This window comes from Falco cherrug, chromosome 1 (assembly GCF_023634085.1).
Source record: "Falco cherrug isolate bFalChe1 chromosome 1, bFalChe1.pri, whole genome shotgun sequence".
NCBI lineage: Eukaryota > Metazoa > Chordata > Aves > Falconiformes > Falconidae > Falco > Falco cherrug.
The window spans coordinates 124,117,831-124,142,379 of record NC_073697.1 but is presented as its reverse complement, the minus strand read 5'-3'; the positions used below and the strand labels follow the sequence as shown (position 1 = coordinate 124,142,379).

At 40.5% G+C, this 24,549-nt stretch overlaps 1 protein-coding gene across 1 annotated transcript in view; it reads left to right on the top strand.

Moving 5' to 3' along the window:
* Positions 1-24,549, top strand: part of PRKCA (protein kinase C alpha) — a 159,964-nt gene that overhangs the window by 98,893 nt on the left and 36,522 nt on the right. The window contains exons 4-8 of the mRNA XM_055727561.1: positions 815-926; positions 1,657-1,785; positions 13,268-13,424; positions 13,518-13,652; positions 14,385-14,481. Of these exons, the coding sequence (XP_055583536.1) occupies positions 815-926; positions 1,657-1,785; positions 13,268-13,424; positions 13,518-13,652; positions 14,385-14,481 (630 nt within the window). The remainder of the gene's footprint in view (positions 1-814; positions 927-1,656; positions 1,786-13,267; positions 13,425-13,517; positions 13,653-14,384; positions 14,482-24,549) is intronic.

Sequence of the window (24,549 nt, the reverse complement as noted above, 5' to 3'; positions counted from 1 at the left end):
CGGGACCTCTATGCCTAGAGAAACAGCAAATGTATTTGGAAGTGTCATACATTTAAGTGATTTGGGTGTATTTCCTTTCACTGGTCCTAAATTAGAAACCATTTCCACTCCGCTGCTGGCCTTAAAATGTCCTCGCTATAAGTTTCTCTGTTCGAAAAGCAGATGGGAGTAGCTGTCTCTGTAAAATATTTACTACATGCCAAGTTAGAATATGTTCACTTTCATTTGCAATATAGATAACAAATTCGCGACATTTCAAGATGATGCCATATTCACAGCCATTTGACTGTATTTCAGATCAGCCCATTATCCGTTACTTCCCTCCTCTCCTGCTGTATTTGGAGACATTGTTTCAGAATGGTGATGATAACACCCAAAAGTATTTAAAAAAAAAAAAAAGTATTAAAAAGTATTAAAAGAAGTGTCAAAAACTATACGACACTTTAGCTACAGGTTGAATGCTGTCATTATACTTCATGTACATATGTCATATATACATATGTCATTATACTTTACGTCTATGTACAGTCGGTAAATGGAAGTTTTTGTGCAGGTGAATCACAGGAACAAGCCTGTGTTCTCTGAGCTGACACGCTCTTTCTTAACACCACCGAAGCAAAGGAAAATTAGGAACCAAGGTACCTGCACCGATGTAGGTTGTGATTAAGCCACATGCTGAGATATATTTTTCTGTAGCATAAGTTGCAGAGCCAGAATTTTTTTGCTATTTGGACTAATAATTTTTTCATTATTTTTTTTTATGACTTGAGAATCACTTTCTGTTTTGTTTTGTTTTGGTTTTTTTATCCTTCAGGATCCCAGAAGCAAGCACAAATTTAAGATCCACACGTATGGGAGCCCAACCTTTTGTGACCATTGTGGGTCACTGCTTTATGGGCTTCTGCACCAAGGGATGAAATGTGACAGTAAGTGAAATCTTTCTATGTTACCAAAAGGATATTTTAGAAAGTCAGTGGAAACACTGAGTAGCAGCTTCTTACTTCTTTTCTGCGGAAAATACCATTTCAAATGTCAGCTATTTATAGTACTGTTATATTTCAAGTGGATATTTCTGTACTATAATAATACACTAATGAGAATCACTTCTGTTGCTGAGAACGTGGTGTATTCGGCTTGATGTGGCTGAAGAGCCCTTGCCATGGCGGTTTTGCAAAGGCCTTTTTTGGGACTGCTCTGCTGAACGCACTGTTGAAAACTGAAATGTCACTTCAACTGGTAGCCAAGGTCCATTTCCTTGTATTTCATTTGTCTTGGAAGTCTCCTGCTAGAAAAACCTAATAATCAATTTAAACCTAACTCCCTTCATTGCTAACACTGGCATGAATGCACTGTTTTTTCTTCGTCATGTTCCCAGCAAGTCTGTATTCCATTTTCACTTTTATTTCCTTGCACTTCATTAATGCTCTCTTTAGGTTTCTGTATTAGATTATTTTATTCTCCGTTTCATTCACTGTCTATTAAGTGTGTTGTAAGATGGAAACTAGTCCTGCCATTCAGTTGAAAACCGTGCAGCTGTATCCAGAAGTCTTGCCAACAGTTCTGCGTTGTAATCTTAACTTTCACTTTGCTCAGTGTTTGCAGTTTAATCAAATTATTATCTTCTCATAGCTGTCTGCATCATTTTTATATCCACAGCCTGTGATATGAACGTTCATAAGCAATGTGTAATTAACGTCCCAAGCCTCTGCGGCATGGATCACACAGAGAAAAGAGGAAGGATTTACCTGAAAGCTGAAGTCACTGGTGACAAACTGGAAGTAACAGGTAAACAACTCGTTTGGGGACTTTGAGGGTTATATAAATGTGTAATATACACTGTGGGTTTATGTAACTTGGTCAGATCTTTCTGCATTAAAGCCAGTGACAAGAGTATTTCCCTTCACAAGTGTGAGGATTTCGTTCAACATGTCCTTGAATCGAGAAACTCTACGAACTGGTGTTCATAAAAATGAATAGAAAAATGAAAGCTGTAATAATAGTGTTAAAAACTCAGGACTATTAATTAGAAAGATCACTGTAATGTCAGTTTTTTGTGTAGAAAGCAGCCCAGTGGGATAGCTAGCTGTTCAGGAAGTTGGCCATCATCTTCAGAACATAAGAAATACTCTGAGCTTTCATCAGCTGAGGAGTTGTTTCCTGCATTTCAGAGTATTTGATAAATAAAAGCAACTTGGATTCAATCCCAAATATTACTCCCAGTGAGTTTTAAAATAAAAAAAAATAAATTATCACATTCTGTAAGGTTAAGGTTACCAAAATGGGGAGGAGGGAGGGAGAGGAAGGAAGGAGAGGGTGGCAGTTCATTTCCTTGGAAGCGTTTGTCCCAGGATTTATGAGTAAGCGTCGGTTGTGTGCACACACGCACACCCACACACACACCCCGACCCACTCCGAGTCTGAAGTTGCAGAAAAAATTGTGGAAAATGTATTTTACAAGTTGAAGGAAAGGACTATTTGTCCTCCTAAATAGACATGTAATAGGTTGTTTACCTCCAGCAGAACTTCCTTGTGCGGTATCAAGATTGGAGTTTATTGCTCAGAATTTACATAAGAATTTGTGTTTACAGCCTATTATATTTGTTCTGTGTATGCTTTCTGTTTTAGCTGGGATCGACCGATAATTAGTGTATCTGATATCCGAAATGTGAAGTTGGTAGTGAACTTTATTGTTGATTTTTCCATTCTGTTGGACACAAATATGCAAAAAACGTTCTTTGCCAATCAGATTGTAGTGTATTTACTCAAAGGGAGAGCACAGGACAAGAATTAGGGTGGACAGAAATAAAATAAGGGAAGGAATAACAGAAAATTTTGTTCATGTTTTTTTTTAATAGGTCTGCAAGTCTGCAAAACAAATTAAATTCTGAAAGAAAGTCCCAATTTTTTATGGCTCAAAACTTTAAGGAAATTTCAAATATGTGCCATAGTAACTAGAACCAAAATAAATATAATATAATGTAGGAGGTGCAGTAGGAGACACTCGTAAAACACAAATTGTCAAAAGCTTTGACCTCAGGAGAGTGGGTTGGTTAGTGTGTCATCACAGGTGACCAAAACTGCTTCTTCAGTGAAGAAAACTTGAAGGCAACAAATCTTAATACATGACAATAGATGCACACTGACACATCTTTAAGAGTAGTACAGCAAGAAACTGAAATCAGTGTGCACACTATGAAAGAACAGGCTACAGTGCTTGTGTCTGCCCCTTGGGTGTTGGAAAATGGAATTAAATCCAAGGGCAAAGTTAGAGCACGACAAAGCGGGAGGTTTCCTGGACGGTCTCGGCTTCTGACTTTGTTTCTTCATGTAGTTGTTGGCAAGCTGGGGATGTTGTGTTGCTCAGCACTGCTCCGTTGGAAGGCTAGAGCCTGTTATATGGCAAAAGGCTGTTCCTTCTGCCTCTGCCCTTCTCTTCGGGGAATGAGTCTCAACAGAGACCATTGAATCATTTAGGTTGGAAAAGACCTTTGAGATCATCTAGTCCAACTGTTAACCATAGCCTCTTGCAGGCAACATAAAGGAACTCAGACCATCACACTGAATTTTCACTTGCAGAACGAGCGAACTTCCCTCCTGGCACTGTATTCATTCATGGCTTTGTTCTCTCTGAATCCAAATACCTCCATATTCTCCTGTCAAACCTTGTAAAATGAACTGGAGAAGGATGATAAAATTTAGTTAGAAAGGATGAGAACGGATCCCAAGCGGTACTTAATTGTAGCTTAACTTTTCAAATAGCTTCCTGTCAACGTAGGAGGGGTAAATTTGTCCAAGCTCCTGTCGTTAACAGAAAGGTGGTTTTGCTAAGTAGTGAGGCGTTTCAAAGATGCTGATGCAGGTGCTGAAAGTAATTGTACCACGAGAGAGAACTAATCTGAAAATCATCCAAGTGACAAAATTTAATATTTGCATTATTCTAGGCCACTTGGCAGCAAGGTTCTTAAATACGGCTTAAACTTCCTGCCATAACGCACGGAATTTGACAAATAACATGTACTTATTTTCTGATGATTCAGCACGTTTATAATCCTTTTAGGGACAAAAATGTTTGTCACAAGTCTTCATGGTACTAAAGCACTATAAACCAATTACACAAGTGGGTGCTCTTTGAGGTCACAATTTTATTTGTAAAGGTCTTGTCTGAGACATGGGTATGGTGATGCTGTTACGGGTATTTTCTAGGTTTTCCTCATGAGCCCTTTTTGGTGTGAGTGCACTTGGCAAATGCTGTTACTTCTGTGTTTATAAATGAAACATTTCCACCCCACAATTAAATAGCTTTCTGGTCCACACGAAAAATGTTTACTTTAACTTTGTTATGTATATAATAATGATGTTCTGTATATAATAATGATACATAAAACTGGTAGGTTGTTTTGAGTGAGGCTTGTCAGCATTTCCAAGCTTCCAGAATATTTCTTTAAATAAAAAGGGCAGTTGCCCTGAAAGTAAGCTTTTTTAGCTTTTTAAATAAAAGATATATACAGACTAAGCCCAGGCTGGGTCAAGTTTCAGACACCTTTTCTGCATGTTTAACTGAAAATGAAATTATCAGTTGTCTGTTAGCTTATGGATATACTGCTATGCAAAAGTGTTGAACTCCTTTTCTCTCTCAGCATGGCATTGCTTCTAAAATATTTATTAACAAAACCTTTGTTAGAATATACGGTTCCCAGAGCTGCCAAGGATGATACCTCTGCCTTCAGCTTCAGGAAAGGAGGTGAATTAAATGCCCAGGAGGCTTAGGAATATCAGGAAAAATAATCAATTACTGCCTTTTTGGTTTGAACCTTTTTCAAAGGAAATACTTTATAGGTGTTGAACTCCTTTAGCTGAATTCCTTAATATCTCTGCTCTGCGTCCTGTTTTGGTTGTTAATTAGCTCCTGCTGATTCTTTCACAGCCAGCCTTGATTGCATGCAAAACATTTGTGCTGCTAAATGGAGACGTGCCACTCTGGTTGGCATCTTGCAAATAATTTTGATAGGCAACTCAACCATCCCGGTTGCAGCCAGGACAGCCCGTCGAGGATGCAGCGTGCTTGATGGCGGCTGCAAGAGGTAGTTGTTTAGGGGACACTGTTTAGTACGTGGCAGTTTGTCTGCTACATAATTGCCTTGAGGATTTTGTGATGGCTTTTGTTTCCAAAAAAGGCCACAGTACGCACACTTACTAAGTGTGTTCCTGATAAAATAGGTAAGTAGGACTGGGGGTTTTCCCAGTGATTACTGGGAAGGAGGCAAGGCAGAGTGCTGCCACATGGAGTTGGCCAGTGCTTCGGTCAGGTTATATCTAAGTACTTTGGCAGGTTTTGAATTGAACTAACAGTGGGAATGATTGAGTCCTATATGTAAACAAACTTAATTCCAGTTTGCTAGGTCGGATTTTCAGTCTGGGTGCTTGAAGGCAGACATACAGTCTTTTCTGTGTGAATGTTAGAGACTCTGCAACACTTTTTCACAACCGAGTAGGAATTTTCTATTGGTATACTTGGCCAAAACCTCACCGTCTTCCCCGGGCTAGTCAATATGCCACATTCGGTGCTTATTTGTGTTGCAGTTCTTAAATATCAGTGGGTTATTTTATAGCTGCTAGCTTGAGAGTTGCATTGGATATTAATAATTCATTGCACTTGCAGTAAATCAACATGGTAGTTTTCTTTTTATAGGAACGCTCCTGCATTGCTTTTTCCTGAAATCACTGAATTTGTGACCCTTTCATACGTTGAACTGACTTGGGGTTTTTTCTTTTAGACATAGTGAAGCAGTTTTAGCTATTCTTAATCTATGCTTTTTGCACTGAATTTTCTTCCTCCTGATGTGCATTAAAAGTTTTGTCACTCTTACATTTACTTCTTGGCCCATCTTATAATTTGGGGCCCTTCTGAGCAGCTTTGTAGGTGGTTGAATCACAGGTTTCATTTTTTATTTGATTTTTGAATTATATTTAGAGTGAGTAAATAATAACCTTTGTGAGAAAATAACCCCATCTGGTGCACTGACATGCAAATCTGCCACATTATTGGGATCCTCAACTGTGACCTGTGAGTTGCTGGGAGTTGGATTTGACAGCAGCTGCCGCTGCAGAACTGCCCTCCCGACACAGGCACCGATTTAGAGGCAGGGTGTTAGTGACTCGCTGTCAGCTAATGCACCCTACTGTTACATAAACATTATTAAAATATATCTATATATACACACAACCCAGCGTTTTCAGGGTTTCTAAGTGTGTTTTTCTTAGCTGAAAGAATACAGAAAATCTGCTTTTATTCCTCAGTGATGCTTCTGTTATTAAAAGAGGAAACCTAGCAGTCATCTCTGCAGAGGTTGGGAGCATGTAACAGGCTCTCCAACAATAATCTTCCTAGGAGTTCTCTGCTCCCCACCGTACATTTTTCAAATGATTTATGCATGTACGAATGCTGAGCCACCCTATGGCACTGCATATTGACGTCTTGTCACACGGCTTGCTGTGGACAGCTGGGTTAAGAGCCTCTGCCCGAGCAGCCCGAGAGATGAACTGGAGAATTTTGGCACATTTCTAGATTCTCTTAAAAGACCCCACCACACATATACACACTCAAATAATTTTATTTGTGATTGTCTAGGTTAGTATTAGTGTCTGCCATTGTTAGCATTAATTTCATAATACCTGCAAATGATTTTAAAAGGGAACATACTTGAATATTCTAGCTATTTGACCAGCTTTTAGTACCAAGTACCTATAAAGTGATCCCAAATAATTACTTGCACATGGGAAGCATTTTTGATGGCTCCAAAAAATGCAGATCTCATGTTTTACCTCACTAATATTTTATCTCTTTTCTGGCATTCCCAGAATCTGCAGGGTTGCTGCATTCATTACAGAAAGAGCTGTGCCTCTAACAAGTGCCAACCCCGGTAGCAACTGGATGCTTCCCATTTCATTCATTAAATTTACTTCACCATGAAGAAATAGGCAATGCATAGTATTTAAAATAAACATTTTTTTTTTCATAAGTGTCCATAAAATATAACTAAAATGCTACGTATTTATCTAAGTATATGAATAGACAAGAACAGTCTGGATCCCTTTTCAGATGGCTTGATACATCCTGTGTTAACTTATGTTTTATTAAGTAGCTGTCCTACCCAGTAGTACACTTTTTTTTTCAATTATAATTTTCATAAAGGTAACCTTATGTTAAAAATAAAATACAGTTGCTCCTATGAGATTTCTAGTTGAAATTAAACCTATTGCAGGCACAAGACATTAAGTTGCGTCAGAGATGGTGGTACATTTTTTGTTGGTAGGAGAGAGTATCTTAAGAAATGCAAAGGAATAAAGTATCATGCAACATTGGTTTATTTTTCATCTTGTTCTAGGTTAGGAAGTTAATAATCTGTTTCTTGTGTGTAAATCACCTGTGAAGTGCAGGTGCTCCAATAGTACACTCATTACCTTGCCATCTCTCAGTACTCAGGAAATGGGGTGTAATGAGTAGGCGCTGGTCTCGGAAGGAGTATTAAAAGAAATTTTGGCTGGGCAGGTGAGTAGTTATGGAATAGTGAAAAGTGTCACTCTTGAAAGCCCTTTTAGTGATGAAAACTGTATAGAATTGGAAATTGCCTGAAAAGTAGGATTTGTTTTGGAACCAGTTGTGAGTCACAACCAGCTCCAGAAAGCAAGCATTCAGAGGTAGTTTTAGTGAAATCATAAATCTTTAATGAAAGCTGAGCAGTTTTGGAGGCAGCTTTGGACTTGGCATACAGAGAGGACATGCACACAAATTGTGAGAAAGACTTTTCAGTACCAGGTGAAACTTTCAAACTGTGATGAAGCGTGCGTTAAGGTGCTGGAAGAAAGTTCCGTGGCTGGGAGTACAAGATCCTCTGTCGCTCACCTAAGTCATCTGTAAACTGGGCAGATCACTGGAATCTCTACCAGAGTCTTCTTCAGGAAATAATGAGAATTACAGAATAATTTACTAGTGCTTCATTGTGGGCAGACAGAAACTTTACACTGTGTTGGCGCTAACAGCGCTCTCCCTTCTCTTCCTTTTCGCTGGATAGCTTGCCAGACGACACCATTTGAGACTTGAAGCATCTTCTAAAAACAGCTATTCCTGTGCAGCTGAGAGATTTCTGTTCATCTGAGTTGCCTGTAGGGAGTCAAAGATTGGCCAGAAATGGTTGCTGTGATTAGTAAACTGTTTTGTTGTCAACATTTGGGAATTCAGGAAAAAGGTAGCTGTGACTCACTGGAGAAGGAACTGAGTAAACTCATGCTGCTAATAATTCAGCTTTGTTGTAGGGACAGAAACATTTATGTACTCATTCCCATGACTAAATTTATTTGTTGGTAGCACAAGAAGTTATAAATCCGTAAGTGCATATGGATTGCAACATTTGACCTATACAATCTCATGGAAAAAATTCCGTTTTTGTTATTTGCTCTGAATTTCTCAACATTCTGCCTGAATTTCTTCTCTTTACATAAAATGACAGTTATTCTCTGCCAGCCCACTCTGTCTTATTTAGATATTTATTTAAAGTATGAATACCTAAGAATGAGCTCTGTATTTGCTTATGTCTTTATACTATTCCTGGAAAGGTGGACGTCCCAGTTTTAGACGGGGCTTCTGGATGGATACTGCTGGATTATAAGCAGCACATAACAGAACAGCCATAGGACAGTCATCAAATAGTCTGCATCTTCTGTTGAATAAACATTTATGATCTCTTCTTCATTAACAATGAGTTGGAAAATGGCACCTTTTTTTTTTTTTATGGCAAGTTGACATCTATTTCTGGTTTTTAGAAGGAAAACCTGGGCAAGGTTGGATTTGCTAGAAACTTCAATATATACTCGTCTTCACTGTCTTTTCATCTGTGTGCTTTCTCAGTCCCCTTGAAGAGTCTAATCTGGACAAAATGTTAGGAATTTTAACTAGTACCAGCTACTTTTCTCAGTACAGAGGTCATTATCATGCTTAATAGTTGCGACAGAAAACTGGCAAGTAGTATTTTAGGTTTCTGTCCAAGTTATGCTGTAAGTGATGCTGAACTGTATCTCACTTCAACCATCTAATAATCAGAGTAGCATCTCTATGACAGTGTTGAGTTTAATCAACTAATAATTCTAAAGCAGTATGAGAGTGCTTGCTATCATTACAGCTATAGCAGAACTCAGCCAGTCCGAGTTGATATATTTTCTTGGAGTTGTTTATTTAAGTTTTTCTGTTTCAACCACACACAAGAAGGGAATGCCTTTGGTGGGAAGGGGAAATCTCTTCTTCTTGCGGGTCCTCTTACAGAAACCTGACCCAGGCTGTTAAAAATAGGGTGCTCTTAAAGAGGTGGACCACTTAGATGCTAATTCTTTATAAGCACTCTTTAGCACAAGTATCATCATTCTGTTTCCTCCATAAAACAAGTGCTAAGTCAGTTGAAAAAAGATGTCTAGAGGTACTAATTATGCAGACAAAAGTACAAATAGGCCAGATATCTTAAAACAAGGAGTGAGATAATGACTTCTTTGGCAGCCTGTATTTAGTATATGTTGCATCTTTCCATCCCAATTCATCTCTGAGCCTCTCTTTTTTTCTTGTATTTAGAGGGCTTTTTTTCTTTTTCTGTGTTTGCTGCAAAAGAAAAGTAGCCTTGCCCAGGCTGCCATGCCCTCCTGCTGTCGGTGGTGTTTTCTAGGCTCAGCAGCAGGTATCAAGGCTAATCAGTGCTGGCTTTCTCCAGGGACCTCTCTGTAGCAGAGCCGCGGAGAATGGCTCTGCATCCACCCAGCCAATTTCTCAAAATTCTGCCTGGTTTCACACTGAGCATCCAGGTAAAAATTAAGCATAAAGGATCCCTGTGAAGAGGCCATGTTAAAATTAGAGCAGTTTTGTTCAAGGAATTTTAATGAAAAACTTACTAATGTATATCTCTGGAAAGCTGTGAAATGTTGAGAGTTCTGCTCCTCACTTACACCAAACTACAGTACAGAAATAAAAATCAGAAAGTGGATTTTGAAGTAATAGTTGATGTGCCAAACCTGGCAGTGCAATCAGAAGTGCCATGTACAAGAAGACCAAAAAAACCCCCGAAACAAAAATAAAACCAAATATAGGATGAGGGAAAGAGCAATTTGTATTGTCACTTCATCCTTCACTCACTTTATGGCTCTTAGTCCCTTTGGGATGGTAATATTTAAAATAAGTTATTTAATCTTGATGTTATTCCTCAGAAGTATTTGAAGACCGTTTTCAGTGGGCTAAATGTTAATATTGGGTGGGGTATTTTTTTCGTGGGTTGAAAACAGAAATGGTTTTCCAGCTGACCGCTGGGTGTGGAGGAAAACTCGGAGTAGCTGAGAGTGGAGGCAGTTTCCCTGCACGGACAGCTGTCATTTCTCCAGTTTCAAAGCCCGGTCAGCTTTATACGGGGTTGTGAAAAACTACAGATGAGATGCTCTGCAAGAAAGATGCTTGTTTCTGTTCTGTTCATTTAGAACACAGTGTATTTTTTCTGGTAGAATTACTTAAGTAATATAGTTAGTGAATAGAATTACATTTTATTTTAAAATTTTAGCCCATGAGCATTTTCTGTCTCTCGTTTTGTAAACACAAATTTAAGAAACATAACTTGATCGGTATCAACTGTTTGTTCAAGTTGATGTGATTCCCTGCCAGCCGTGATCTAATTTCAATAATTGATTTACATCAGGATATCTGTTCTGCATGAGAATTGTCTTGACAAACCAGTGTGTTCCAAATAAGTAGCTTGCATTCCTGTACGCTACCTTTTTTTCAACAGCTATTTTGGCTATAAGGTACCAGTTGTATCTGGTATTTCTTTCTTCCAACTTGTTCTCCCTCATCTAGTACTCTCATTAAATAAATAAATAAATGCATAAATAATAAGTAAATAAATAATAAATAAAAAGAGCAGGTCAAAAACATTTTGAAATTGTTTTCTATTGCAGTGGGCACTCTCTCCTCCCACCCCCACCCCCCCGGTTTTCCGTCTACCACAGTAGATTTGCACTAAAGTGCTCTACTTAGAAAATTAACCCTATTCCAGCTGAAACCAGGACAAGCGGTTATGTCCTTTGAAGGAGCATAATCATTATGAACACTCAAACACTCTTTCCATCCTGTACAAATAAAATATCAGCCTAGAGCTAATTACATCAACTTGTCAATACACCTGGTGTCTAGGAAATGGAACAGAACCGTTACACGGCTTAGTAAATTCAGTGCTACGTTCTAGCGGGGGTGTTGTCAACACCACAGTCTTTCATTTCACTGTCCTTAAGTAAAGCACAATAATATGTCCTGCGCTTTAATTCATTGCCCTTCTCCTTCTGACGGAAGCATTAGTGCACAGTTCTCATCCACCACGGTCCTGCCTTTGTTTCTAAAGGGAGAACAAAAAGACATTTTGAAAAGAGGTACTTAGCTGGTTTACGTCATTAGACTGTTGCCTGAAAACCGTCCCCTTCTTATTTTATAAATAATGAGAGTAAACAACAGATTATAAAGTATCTGTATTGCTTGGATGCCTTTCAACCTCCGTGCTGGGAAATAACAGGTTGAAATCCTGGGAAAGTCTACAATTTCTGTTTGTTATATGAAAATGCCATTTTAATCTGGGGGGAATGGAGCAGGGAGCCTTCAGCAAACGGAAACTATCTGTTGCTGAAGATCCTGGCAGCATTTTTTTTTTATTGTTGTTTTTCATGTTAGCTCTGATTGAGTTAAGTGACTCTAAAGTTCGAATTTTTAAGGAAATGCTTTCCACCAAGAAATATTAGGTGACTTAAGGGTTGACCCTTCCTAAATTTTCTTTCTGATTTCTTCAGTCACATAGATAAATCAAAAAAGCCCTCCTGATGCTGACACTGAGAAAGCAGTAGCTGAGGCCACTGTTGATCCGGAATAATCTCTTTGGTGACCCTTAAATGCTGGCCTGCCTTCATACCCTAGGAACCGTCACCCTCAAAGCTTCTTGTGATTTTCCTTCCAGAAACAAGTCTAATCTACAACTATGAATCTCACAAAAGAATTTCCAAATGAGCAAAGCTCTTTTCTGTCCAAACTGAGCCCAGAGGGTTACTGCTGCTCCCAGTAGGTTTTGAGATGCCCAGTTGTGAGGTCTGAATTCCCCATCCCAACTCAATCACCACAGCTCATCACAGCGTGACCAGTTTGGGTGGGACGGGGTTTCGGTATGAGGAAAATCCACCTCTTCTTCTGAGGTGCAGCAGAAGCTGATGGCTGAATGCTGTTAACACAGAATGAAACCCTACGTGCTGTATGTAGGTTACGTGGGCGTTACTGGTCCTCTGCAAGAGGGAGAGGGGTGCTGCCTTTGCTCGTCCGCTGCAATACTCCACTGCCCTGCGGTGACGTGTGAGCTGCCTAACGAACCTGGCAGCTGCTGCAGTAACTCCAGCCGGGCTGAACCCCCGAAAGCTGCCAAGCCCCCGGTGGATGCCTTTGTAACCCACCATTGCCTGCCTGCCTGGTTCCACATCGGGATGTAGCCCTGCGGGAACAGCACCCCGTGCGCATTGCTGCCTATTCTTGTCTCTCTCTCTTTGAGGATTGGTAGCAACATGAGATATATTAACTCGCTTTATGCCTTCTTTTGACATTGTAAAAATAGAAGCTGCATTAACATTTTTGTGAAGCTGAAGTTAAACTTGTCTTCTCTGCGCTGTTAACTTTGCTTGCTGTCGTGACATAATGCTTACAGCGATCCCATCTGACAACTAACAAACCATGGATCTGACGGAAGTTTAGTGTTAGATACCTTCCAATGAGGGATTGTATCAAATAATATAAAATAACCCATCTTCCTGACATCTATTGTGATCTGGCTAGTGCCCTTAAAGTATTTGGCTGATAGTCCTGTAGTTATATAACCTAAGAAGAAATAAATGCACAAAGAATTGCTACCTGCTTAAAAATTTATATTGATGGATTTGGACATTTAATCATTCCATTGCAGGGAAAAGAGTTGCCTGGAAGCTCATGTCATTTGCCAATTGCTCTTCTCTCCTGTCATTTCTCTCTACTGTTCTGATAAATATCACTGAGCACAGCTTTACTTTACAAAGAGTAGTTCCTTCCATGCCGAGTCTGACAAGCAGGTTTCACGACTTGTTTTATTTTCAACACGTTTCACTAACTCTGATTTGACACGTCACTGCTTGCTTAATGTTGATTTGTAATCCTATACAAATTAGCGGTGTTTTATATTGACAGTGCGAGAAGCGAAAAACCTAATTCCCATGGATCCAAATGGACTTTCCGATCCTTACGTTAAACTGAAGCTCATCCCAGATCCTAAGAATGAAAGTAAACAAAAAACAAAAACCATCCGTTCTACTCTGAATCCAGACTGGAATGAGTCATTCACATTGTAAGTTTTAATGCCTTGTAATGAAGTATATTTGTATGTATTGAATCCATTTCAGTGTGGCATTGAAAACTCCTCTATTTCTCTCCTTTTTAGTAAATTAAAACCTACAGACAAAGATCGACGGTTATCTGTAGAGGTCTGGGACTGGGATCGAACAACCAGAAATGATTTCATGGGATCTCTTTCATTCGGGGTGTCAGAGCTTATGAAGATGCCAGCCAGTGGATGGTAAGAGTTTCTGAAAAGAGAGTGGAAAAAGTTTAAACCCAATATTTTTCTTCAATATAATCTACATTTTTGGGAGCTTTTCACTGTATCTCAGACTATAAATTCACTGAATATGCAACTAAACCTAGGAAACACAGTCTATATATAAAAAAGGATGATAACAAAAGGAACTGGTGTTCATGAAACTTCTGCTGGAGCCAAGAGCTGCTGCAAACTCAATTCTGTGTACATCGCCTTGTGATATGAATTTTATTTTTATCTCAAATACGATATATTCATTACTAAGTTATGTTATAACATCATGTTATATATAGCTCTGCAAATTCAAAGTACATGGGAACTGATTTTATAAAATGCCATCTCATTACTTACCAAGCTAGGGGTAGAGCTCATCACATCTTCTCAAAAAGTACCTTTCGTCAAAAATAATTGTTTAGGGCGACAGGTGCACTGGAGGGAAAGGTTCTTCAGGGTTGATGTCTCCCATCGTATTACAGGATGAGTGGGAAGAATTTCCTTGTCCATTAAACTGCCTTGGTAGATAGTTTGGGATTAAAGATCTAATTTTAGGTTAAATATATTCAGTTTCTGGGTTTGCTTTACATCTTTGAAAGCAGTTCTTTACATACCTGTGACATTGATACAAACCACACACAAACAACTAAATCAGATTTTAAATCTAACAGGAAAAAAACTGTTAAGTCACCATTTTTTTCCCCAAATGTTCCACAGGTACAAGCTGCTGAATCAAGAAGAAGGTGAATATTATAATGTTCCGATTCCAGATGCCGATGAAGATGGAAATGCAGAGCTCCGGCAGAAGTTTGAGGTGAGGATTAGATACAGATGGGTGCAACTATATATTGCATACATTTTTTCACTTTATTGCACCAAGAAAAAAAAAAGTTCATTAAAAGATCTATATTAGAGTGCTATCTTTATTTTTATCTATGTTTCTGTTGCCTGTGACAGCAGTATGTGCCTTTGGGTTTCCTGAAGATTGGACCAAATAGATTAATTCAGTAGTGGTAGCATTTTTCTGAGAGTTCAGCTTCTCTGCTATGACACTTGTGGAGTTGGTATTTTAAAACATTGTACGTCAAGTATATGTAATAATTTCAGTGTCTTTTAATACTTGTTGCAAAATCTGCTAGTCATCACTAGTATCTATGTTATTTGACAAATGAAATTCTCCAAAACAATATTTTAATACTTAGAATGTTTCACACTAAATGCTTTTTCTTTTTTTTTTTTAAAGAAAATATTGACAGTGTTAATTGCTGATTATTTGGAGCCTCAGAATCTTTGTAGAAGGTTGTCATCTGAAATTCTGATACCTTAAATGAGGGTGTGGATGTTTTTAAGGATAAGAGGTATTGCTGGTTTTGTACAGAAAAGAGATGCTGAAGAAAAGCAATACTTCCCACAGTCATCCTGCTTTCTGTGGTGCAAATTGGAGTGGTTAGTGGTCACAAGCATGGTCTCACCGTGCCCTGCAAAGGAATCGTTTCTTAATGAAGAGACTCAGCCAGCAACTCTCCCTCTTCTGACTGCTACAGCTGGTATTACAGCAAAATACTCGCTGGCCATTAAACCCAGCAAGAGGGAGAGAGATGGTTTGGGAAGTGTTTTGCTAATGGCTGTACTGGATTCAGCTCATCTGACTTGACTACTCTTTCCAGCTGCGCACTCAGTTTTGAATTTGAAATATCACAGGCCACAGTATTGTTTTCTTTTTTCTGGTTGAACATTTACAACTTTAGCTGTTAATCCAAAAAGTAATTAATATACCTGTTGTGCATAAACACTTACGCCTGTTCCTTTCAACCTGAAATAGCAATTTTTTATGTTCACCATCAGGCAGAATTCTACATTGTTATTATAAAAGATGGGTTAACCCAAGAAAGTGAGGAAAAACGGCACATGTTCAACTTTCAAGAAAGAAAAAGAAAAGGTGCATCAATTTCTTCTGAACGCATTTGGATCAGCTACCATACTTTTGTCTGCAGCATGAACTATGATTTTTGTTACACATTTGAGAAGTATTTGAATCTCCATTCCATTTTCCTTTCTTTACAATTGTGATCTGACCAGTGTGATTTTATTTTGCTGCACTAGGTCATTTTCTCTTCAAGATCATATTTACTTTTTATCCTCTCTAGAAAGAAGAGCTTCAAAAGTAGTTCTTTGCACCCCCTACGCGTCTCTGTGCAATGTACAGAGTCTGAAATTAGGTGGATATGTATATGCTGTTGATATAGGTATAGAAATCTACCTGTTTTTTCTCAGGACAGAGACAAATCACTAAAACTGTCTATTTAAAAGTGTCAGTTATTATATGCAATATGTTTGCATATTGAATTTACAGTCTCTTAGGGTTTTTTTTCTTAAGCCTACTGTAAATACATTGGTTGCAGAATGAATAGTCAGGATTTATCTGTGTCCTGCACTGGAGTGGAGCAGAAATCCTGAGAGGTTGCATCGTGTGCAGCTCCTGGATTGAGTCCCAGAAATGGCAGCTTCACATAGGGTCACCTCTGCCTCAGAAATAATTAGTCTGTCTCAAAGTCTAATTAATTCAGCTTCAGCAGTGTGTATTTGAGGCTTTCCCAGTTCTGGAAGTAGCCTGGTTGATGCTATTTTAGTGGTCTGAATTAATCAAAGAAAGGGAATAGGTTTTCCCTGAGCACGCGTGTCTCCAGGAGTATTTAGAGAGTTGCGTAATGGACAGTTTTGAAACTTGGTGACGATACGTGGGAATATTGGTAGCCAAACAAAACATGTAATTGTAACTAGACCAAGGCTCGTATAATGCAGTACTACGTGGTAAAAGGATTTAGGTTCAGCCTCTTACTCTCTCTCAAAGTTTACCGCTGTGAGAAGGAACAGAGGGAATCAGCTCTCTCCAAGTAATGTTCTTACTTGGTTTCAAGGGGAATTAATGTGATGGCTTACAAAAATTAACAGCACAGATGTCTGGATGGTGGTATTTAACTAATCAGCTATTCTGGTATGGCACAGAAGTGGTGCTGACTCTGATCATCTTTTACGCTATTTTTCTTATCATTTATATCTTGCTTTACACAGTTATTTTATTTTAGGTACTCTATACTAAGGAACAAGTAAATACCACTGAGAAATATGCTGCTATTTGTGATTTAATCATAAAAACGTTTAGGTTGGAAAAGACCTTTAAGATCATCAAGTCCAACCGCGAACCCAGCACTGCCAAGGCCACCGCTGACCCATGTCCCTAAGTGCCACATCTACAGGGCTTTTAAAAGCCTCCAGGGGTGGTGAGTCCACCACCTCCCTGGGCAGCCTGTTCCAGTGCTGGACAACCCTTTTGGTGAAGGAATGTTTCCTGCTCTCCAATCTAAGCGTCTCCTGGCGCACCTTGGGGCTGTTGCCTCTTGTCCTGTCGCTTGTTACCTGGGGAAGAGACTGACCCCTCCACCTACAGCCCCTGTCAGGCAGCTGTAGGGAGCGATAAGGTCCCCCCGAGCCCCCTCCTCTCCAGGCTAAACCACCCCAGTTCCCCCAGCTGCTCCCCATCAGACTCATGGCCCAGCCCCACTGCCTGTCTCTGGACACGCTCCAGCCCCTCTGCGTCCCCCTTGGAGTGAGGGGCCCAAAGCTGAACCCAGGATTTGAGGTGCGACCTCACCAGTGCTGAGCACAGGGGGACGTTCACGGCCCTGGTCCTGCTGGCCACGCTACAAGCCAGGATGCTGTTGGCCTTCTTGCCCACCTGGGCACACTGCTGGCCCATGTTCAGCGGACTGTCAACCAGCACCCCAGGTCCTTTCCCACTGGGCAGCTTCCCAGCTGCTCTGCCCCAGCCTGCAGCGCTGCGTGGGGCTGCAGTGACCCATGGGCAGGACCCAGCACTTCTCCTTGTTCAGCCTCATACAACTGGCCTCGGCCCATCAGTCCAGCCTGCCCAGACCTCCCTGCAGAGCCTTCCTGCCCTCCAGCAGATCAACAGTCCTGCCCAACTCGGCGTCATCTGCAAACTGACTGAGGGTGCACTCGATCCCCTCCTCCAGATCGTTGATAAAGGTATTGCACAGAGCTGGCCCCAGCCCACGTGTGACTGGCCACCAGCTGGATGTCACTCCATTCACCATAACTCGGGGCTCTGCCATCCAGCCAGTTTTTTACCCAGCTAACAGTAGCCCCGTCCAAGCCACGAGCAGCCAGTTTCTCCAGGAGAATGCTGTGGGAAGCAGTGTCAAAAGCTTTACTGAAGCTGAGGTAGACAGCATGACTAAGTGGGTTGCCTTGTCACAGGAGGAGATCAGGTTAGGCAAGCAGGACCTGCCTTTCAGCACCCATGCTGACTGGGCCTTGGATGTGCTGTGTGATGGCACTTAAGATGATCTGCTCCATAACCTTCCCTGGCACCAAGGTCAGGCTGACAGGCCTGTAGTTCCACAGATACTCCTTCTGGGCCTTCTTAGCCCTCCTTTTGTTGCTGATGTAGTTATTGAAACATTTGTTACTGTCTTTTACAGCAGTATCCGGGTTAAGTTCCAGCTGGGCTTTGGCCCTTCTAATTTTCACCCTGTGTAACCTCACGACATCCTTGTAGTCCTCCTGAGTTGCCTGTCCCTTCGCCTAAAGGCCATAAATTCTCTTGGTTTTTTTCCTGAGTTCCAGCCAAAGCTCTCTGTTCAGCCAGACTGGTCTTCTTCCCCACCAGCTTGTCTTTCAGCATGAGGACGGCCTGATCCTGCACCTTTTAAGATTTCCTTTTCTGAAGAATGTCCAGCCTTCCTGGAGACCTTGGCCCCTCAGGGCTGCCTCCCAGGGGACTTGTCAACCAGGCTCCTAAACAGAGCAAAGGCAGCCCTCAGGGAGTCCAAGTGGCAGCTCTGCTGACCCCCTCCTTACTTCTCCAAGAATCAAAACCTCTGTCTTTCATGATCGCTGTGCCCAAGACATCCTCCAGCTACCACATCACCCACAAGTCCTTCTCTGTTCACAAACAGCAGGTCCAGTGGGCGCCTTCCATAGCTGGCTCCCTCACCAGCTGTCGGGAAGGTCTTTTCCACACACTCCAGGAACATCCTAGATTTTCCTCTCTGCTGTTCTGTATTTCCAGCAGACATCTGGTAAGTTGAAGTCTCCCACTAGAACAAGGGCTAGCGACTGTGAGACTTCTCTCAGCTGCTTATAGAATATTTCATCTGCCTCTTCACCCGGTCGGGTGGTCTATAACAGACTCCCACCACGGCATCTGCCTTGTTGCCCTTTCCCCTGGTTCATACCCATAAACACTCTACGTGATCGTCACCATCATTAAGCTCTAGACAATCAAAGCACTCCCTAACATAGGGCTACCCCCACCTCTCCTCCTGCGCCTGTCCCTTCTGGAAGTTTATAGCCAACTGTTGCAGCGCTCCAATGACATCATCTAAATAATTATTTCCACTGAGCTGAAATCAGCTTTGAAACCTTACCGAAAGGTTGCAGGTCTTGGCTGCCATTTCATTAGGGGAGTGTACTTGTCAGGAAGATTAAGAATATACATAGACCAAGAGGTCATACTGGGCTATCTTCTCATTTATCAGTTTATAGGAAAGAGTAACTTCAGAGTGCTTGTTAATCAAGTCTGTATTTGTGGTGCTTGGTCTACTTTTCGATATATGACAGTGTGATTGATATCCAGGCTACATTGATTTGATTTTTAGTACAAAATTACAACAATTGCTACAAAAGTATTGCATTACTAATATCAAATACTTAAAATGAGTAATGGTGGTCTTCAGAGTAAAGGGCTGTACACAAACCTAAGCTATATATAAGAACAGAAAAACTTCAGAATGAGAAAGAATATTTTCAGGTTAAAAGAACAGAAAACTGGTAGATGTGAAATTTCTGAAACCAGTTTCTGGTCTTAAAAATTAAAAAAAAAAAAAAAAAAGCCTAAGTCATTCTTAAAACTGAGTTTGCCCTTTTGACTACAGTTCAGAAATGTGCTTAGTAGAATCTCCAAGATTCTACCTCCCGTTTAAATCAGTGAGAATTTTTAAAGTATCTGCCTGTGCCTATAGTTCAACAGACATCTTTTAAGGTTTGGCCTCAGGCTCTCATTGATTTTAAACTGTTTACACAACCCTATCACGTCCTTCTAGCTCCACTTTAACAGCCCAGATTTCTTACTTAAATGTGGTTATTAGTCACACAAATCTCATTGATGTGCTGCTTTACTTACTGGACCTTCTGGCACAGATTCTTTAAGTCATTTATTCAATGTAAATCTACCATAAAATAGCGGTAGAGATTATAAATAAGTAAATAAATGATATATTCAAACATTCTCTTCACTTACATTTGTAATTGAACAGTAAAAGCTATTAGTCACAAGACAAAGCTTCCTCGTGACCCATTCTGCCAGATCTAAACCGGTTGAAAAATTAACACCTCACTTGTGCCCAGAGGTTATAGATCCGATCCGACCAACGGGACCACATTTGGAAAGGCAAGAGAAGAGTTGAGAAGGATGGTGGTTTTATTAATGGAACCACGCAGCGACCTCACTAAGTATTTTTAGATTTTATTGCAAGGAATTTTTGGGTTATGTACTGTCTATGTATTATCTATATGAGGTTGTCCAGTATATAGAAACTGAGGTATATTATGCCACAGGTATGGTGCAGTATTTTCAATACAACAAATTTTAATCAATCTATATATTTTCTGGATCTCACCTATCACTAAAGCTTACGAATCAATTATCTGCTCATTTAGCAGTATGACCAAATCTGTCTTCAGTGATTTATAGATGATACATCATCATTAATATTTAGAGATAAAAATACACTCCTGTAGGAAGTGGAGGCAGGATAAAATCTGTCACTGTTTTTCATTTCGTTTTAACCTTTGGTTGTGAATTTTCTCTCCAGAATGGCATTATTTGTGGCCAGCTCAAAATGAAACTCCGTTCTCAGCAGGCATATTGTGAATAATTGGAGCTGCTCCATAATTGTCCATGCTGAGGTTGCCATGGGAACTCCCAACAGTCCCAGGTGGCTCCATGGACCCAAACGAGCAAGTCTTTTAGCTGCAGTGTCTACTATTTGTTATATACTTGTTTTCCTCTTACAGTATTTGGCTACTCAAAGAAAAAAGCAGAATATTGAAATAATGCGACCGTACTGTGTTTTTCATACCTGGCAATGATGCGAGCAGCGCTATATTTCTGCTTTTCAGGGCTTTGTTCTGGTTTTTTATTTGGGGAAAAGAAATGTGAAAATTCTAAAACTTCTGTTGTGGGAAGTTATTTCAGTTTTGTCAAGCCCTGTTTCCTGTAATTTGCTGCTTAGTAAAGCACTTCTTGATATTTAAATATCACCTTAGAATAACAATAGGATAATGCTGGTTTAAAAGTAGGCTGGTTAATTACTCTGTCTGTCCCCTTCTTTCCACATCATCATCACGACAAACATTATTAAAAATAAAGCGGCTGTTATGGTCCATATCAATGATTTTTTTAATTAAAAAAAGAACAGAGTAGCTATAATCCTTACATGTGGCTACATTTACCAAGTACAAGATACGTTACGTGATGGGAGCAATGTGAGTCACTACAGCCAGCTTTGGTAATTGAAGTGATCCAAGCGAGTTGTTACGCGGGAATAGGTTACGGCTCATAGAATCTTCACTTTAAGGCGTCTGTGGGGAAGGTATGTAACGGCCTTCCTGGTACGCGCTCTGAAGATGTCAGGCTTTTTCTTTTTTTCTAATTATTTTCTTTAGCATAGTGCTCTGTGTGGGTTTCAGTAGGACAAAATTGTTCCCTTGGTTTCTGAGAGAGCTCAGACTAGTGTCCCCACTGTGGGGATCCCTGCGGGGCCATTCTGGTGGACCAGGGGAGGTGCTTCCTTGAGGACATACATCCACACCACGGCTGCTGGCTTCCAGCTGGTTTTGTGGTCGAGACATCTGAGACATCAGGTGCGAGTGGCTTTTCATGGCTGTTAGTTTTGTATCATTCCCTTTAATTAAGTGAATAACAATAAAATCACTCCACAATAAGACGACATTATGCTGATAAGTACGTTTTCTGCAAAATAATTCCCAGTTAGTAAAAGCAGGTGCTGGATTATGCCTTAGTCAACGTTGTGGGGCAGACCCACCCAAGGCACGTGTGGTGGGAAGGCACCAGGTATCCAGGGAAAGTGGCCGTGCCGGTGGTGTGCTGTATGCCCCACCTCCCCTTCCTGGGGCTGACCCAGGGACGAGCTCACCCATCCAGGAGCAGCTCTGCACTGCTTCTTGCCCACTTGCCTGATGGGCTGGTTTTGCCGCCGAGAGGTGACGTGCCCAGCTGGGCAGCGGTTCCCCAGGGCTGTAGCTGGTGGGGCTGGACCCCCCGTGCTGTTGCTTTGGCTGCTGTCGGGTTTCCATTACCTGACTTCACGTCTTGAGCGGCTTTGTGCCAGTGGGATCGCTGATGAAGGCTGTGCAGCAGTGAGACCCGTAGTTTCCTATCGCAGGCTAAACAGATCGAAGCAGAAGGAGGGAGGGGGCAGGGTAGGTGCTGTATCTGCAAACTGGAAGCGTACAGTTGTCATGACATTTTGGTGACATCTCAGTGCTTCTAAACATAACTATTATTATCGTCCTAAAGAAAACATCTTTTTAAATGCCTTACCATTTTAAAGATGAGAACGGGGACAATGTGGTGCTTGGCCATCAGGCTTGGTTATAAATACCTAGAACCTCTCCAGTGACGCAGGAGCTTCTGCGTCTGATGTGCTACTGAACTCCTCCAGGATGCAAGGCAGCCTTTTGCTTGACCAAACTTGTGTGTTAATCCTTGTGCAGATGTGGATTTACAAACAAGTAGCGTATCTCAGTCTGTATGTATATACCTGTTGCATACAGAGCTAACACTGATTTACACCATCGGGCCTGGCTTTGTGGCAGTACAGCTGGAGTTAAATTGTGTTTGGAAATGTCCAGAGATTTCAGGGCACAATTAAAGCTCTCTGATGAGTTTCGATGTTGCTATAGTCTAATGCTAAAGAAACCTGTCTCATTCCCTTTCGGAATGTCAGTACATCATTTCTGGTCATTCACTGCCAGTACTGTATTTCTTAGATCTTTAACACTCGCTTTAGATTGGGGTTTTTTTTAAGCAGTTTCTGGCTGCTTTATGAGAAAGGAGAAGGCCAGCACTTTCTGCATTAATCTGGCATTTTTCTATATTCACAACAGTTTTAAGTCAAAAATACATTTTCTTTCTTTTCTTTAATCAACGGCCAGGACATCCTCGAGCAGTTTTAATTTTGAGCTGGAGGCTGGATAAAGATGCTGCAGTTGCACAGCCAGGAGGCCCTTAGCAGAAGGCTCCAGTAACTGTTTCAGTAGCTTCTTAAGAATCCAATGAGTTTTCTAATTAAGTATGATATTTTCATTCAAAAAGACCCACAACTACAGGAGCTTGTGATTTTGTTGTTTTGTGAGTTAAGTTCTTCAGGTCTCTGGTTAAAGTCTTGCAAGGGCTGGGAAGGAGATATTTATTTGAAGTCTTTGAAGGATGGTGACATTTTTGCCCCAGAGCTACTTCACTGGGGGTTTTTTTGTGTATGTATGTTAATAAATAAAATATATGATCTCTATATCTAGCCAATATGCATTCCCACTTTGAAGCAATAACTGTAACTTCAGACAGTTCAGTAAAGGTGACATGGAAAAGAGAAATAACGTTGCTGACACTTCAAATCGTAAATGAATAGACTAAATTTAATTTTCAGGAAAGACACTAAGCTACACTGAAATCATGACCAGCCAAAATATCACTGGCACATCAATCCACACTCATTATGTATACAGTGATATAAAAAGAAGAGCTGCTTTTTTTGGCCATGGCACTCATTCCTATTTTTAAATTGTGCATATTTAATCATTAGAGAATAGTTTGCAGCATTATAGAGTTGCTGTTAGATGACTCCATCTGTTCCATACTATAGTTTGGTGTGGGGAATTCCCATATGCAGTTATCTGGAGGTTTCTCATCTACTCACCGTATCTGAAACTAGAGAACTTGAAATTTCCTAACCAGATGACGTACATCTCTGGTCTCAGTTCCTATCAGCTTGTGAATTCTGTAAGGCTCTTCTCAGTCTGTGTGTTACGATTTAAGGTGAAGAATGTACGTAGAAAACTGTAGTGATAGCAGGGGTTTCTGTATCCCTGCTATAAAGGTTAAATGTGTGGCTCAAGGCAAAAAAAAACCCCGAACTTCTGTACTGTCACCCCTTTACAGTGCTCCTTGATTGTTAAGAGCCCAGACTCCACACATCTGTACATACATGTAGCTTTCTGCATTGCTGTGGTTTAACATGAGGAATGTGTTATGCATGAAGCAGATGTATGTACAAGGCTAAGGTAACGCTGCCGCGCAGTTACGTGAAGATCTGTACTTCACCGTGCTGTGCTGCACTGTGCTCCTTACTCTTAGGGTGATTAACACCACGGTTTCTTTTTCATGATTTTTCTGTGCATAACAGATGTGTCCATTTCTGTATTCTCGCTGCTGTGTCTTTGTTTACTTCTGCTACTAATTGTTGTTGCTTTGCTTCGCAAGCCCGTCACTAACCAAGCAGTGTTTCTCCCTTTCCTGTCTCTTCCAGGACTGTCATGTAAATAGCCGCTTCTTCAAGGTAGTTTTCTCCTTGGTGTTCTTCTGCACCTTTCTCTTCACACAACCCTCTTTACCAATGTTTGAAGTATATTAAATTCAGTTTCATTCTCACCATGTTTTAAGGATGCACTTGTTTTTTCCCCAGTTTAAGTTTTTCTAATGGATTAAAAAAAAAATAATTGAAGTATTAATCTTCCATAATTTGTCACAAAGTGCTCCCCAGATTAGAAGTTTACTTAC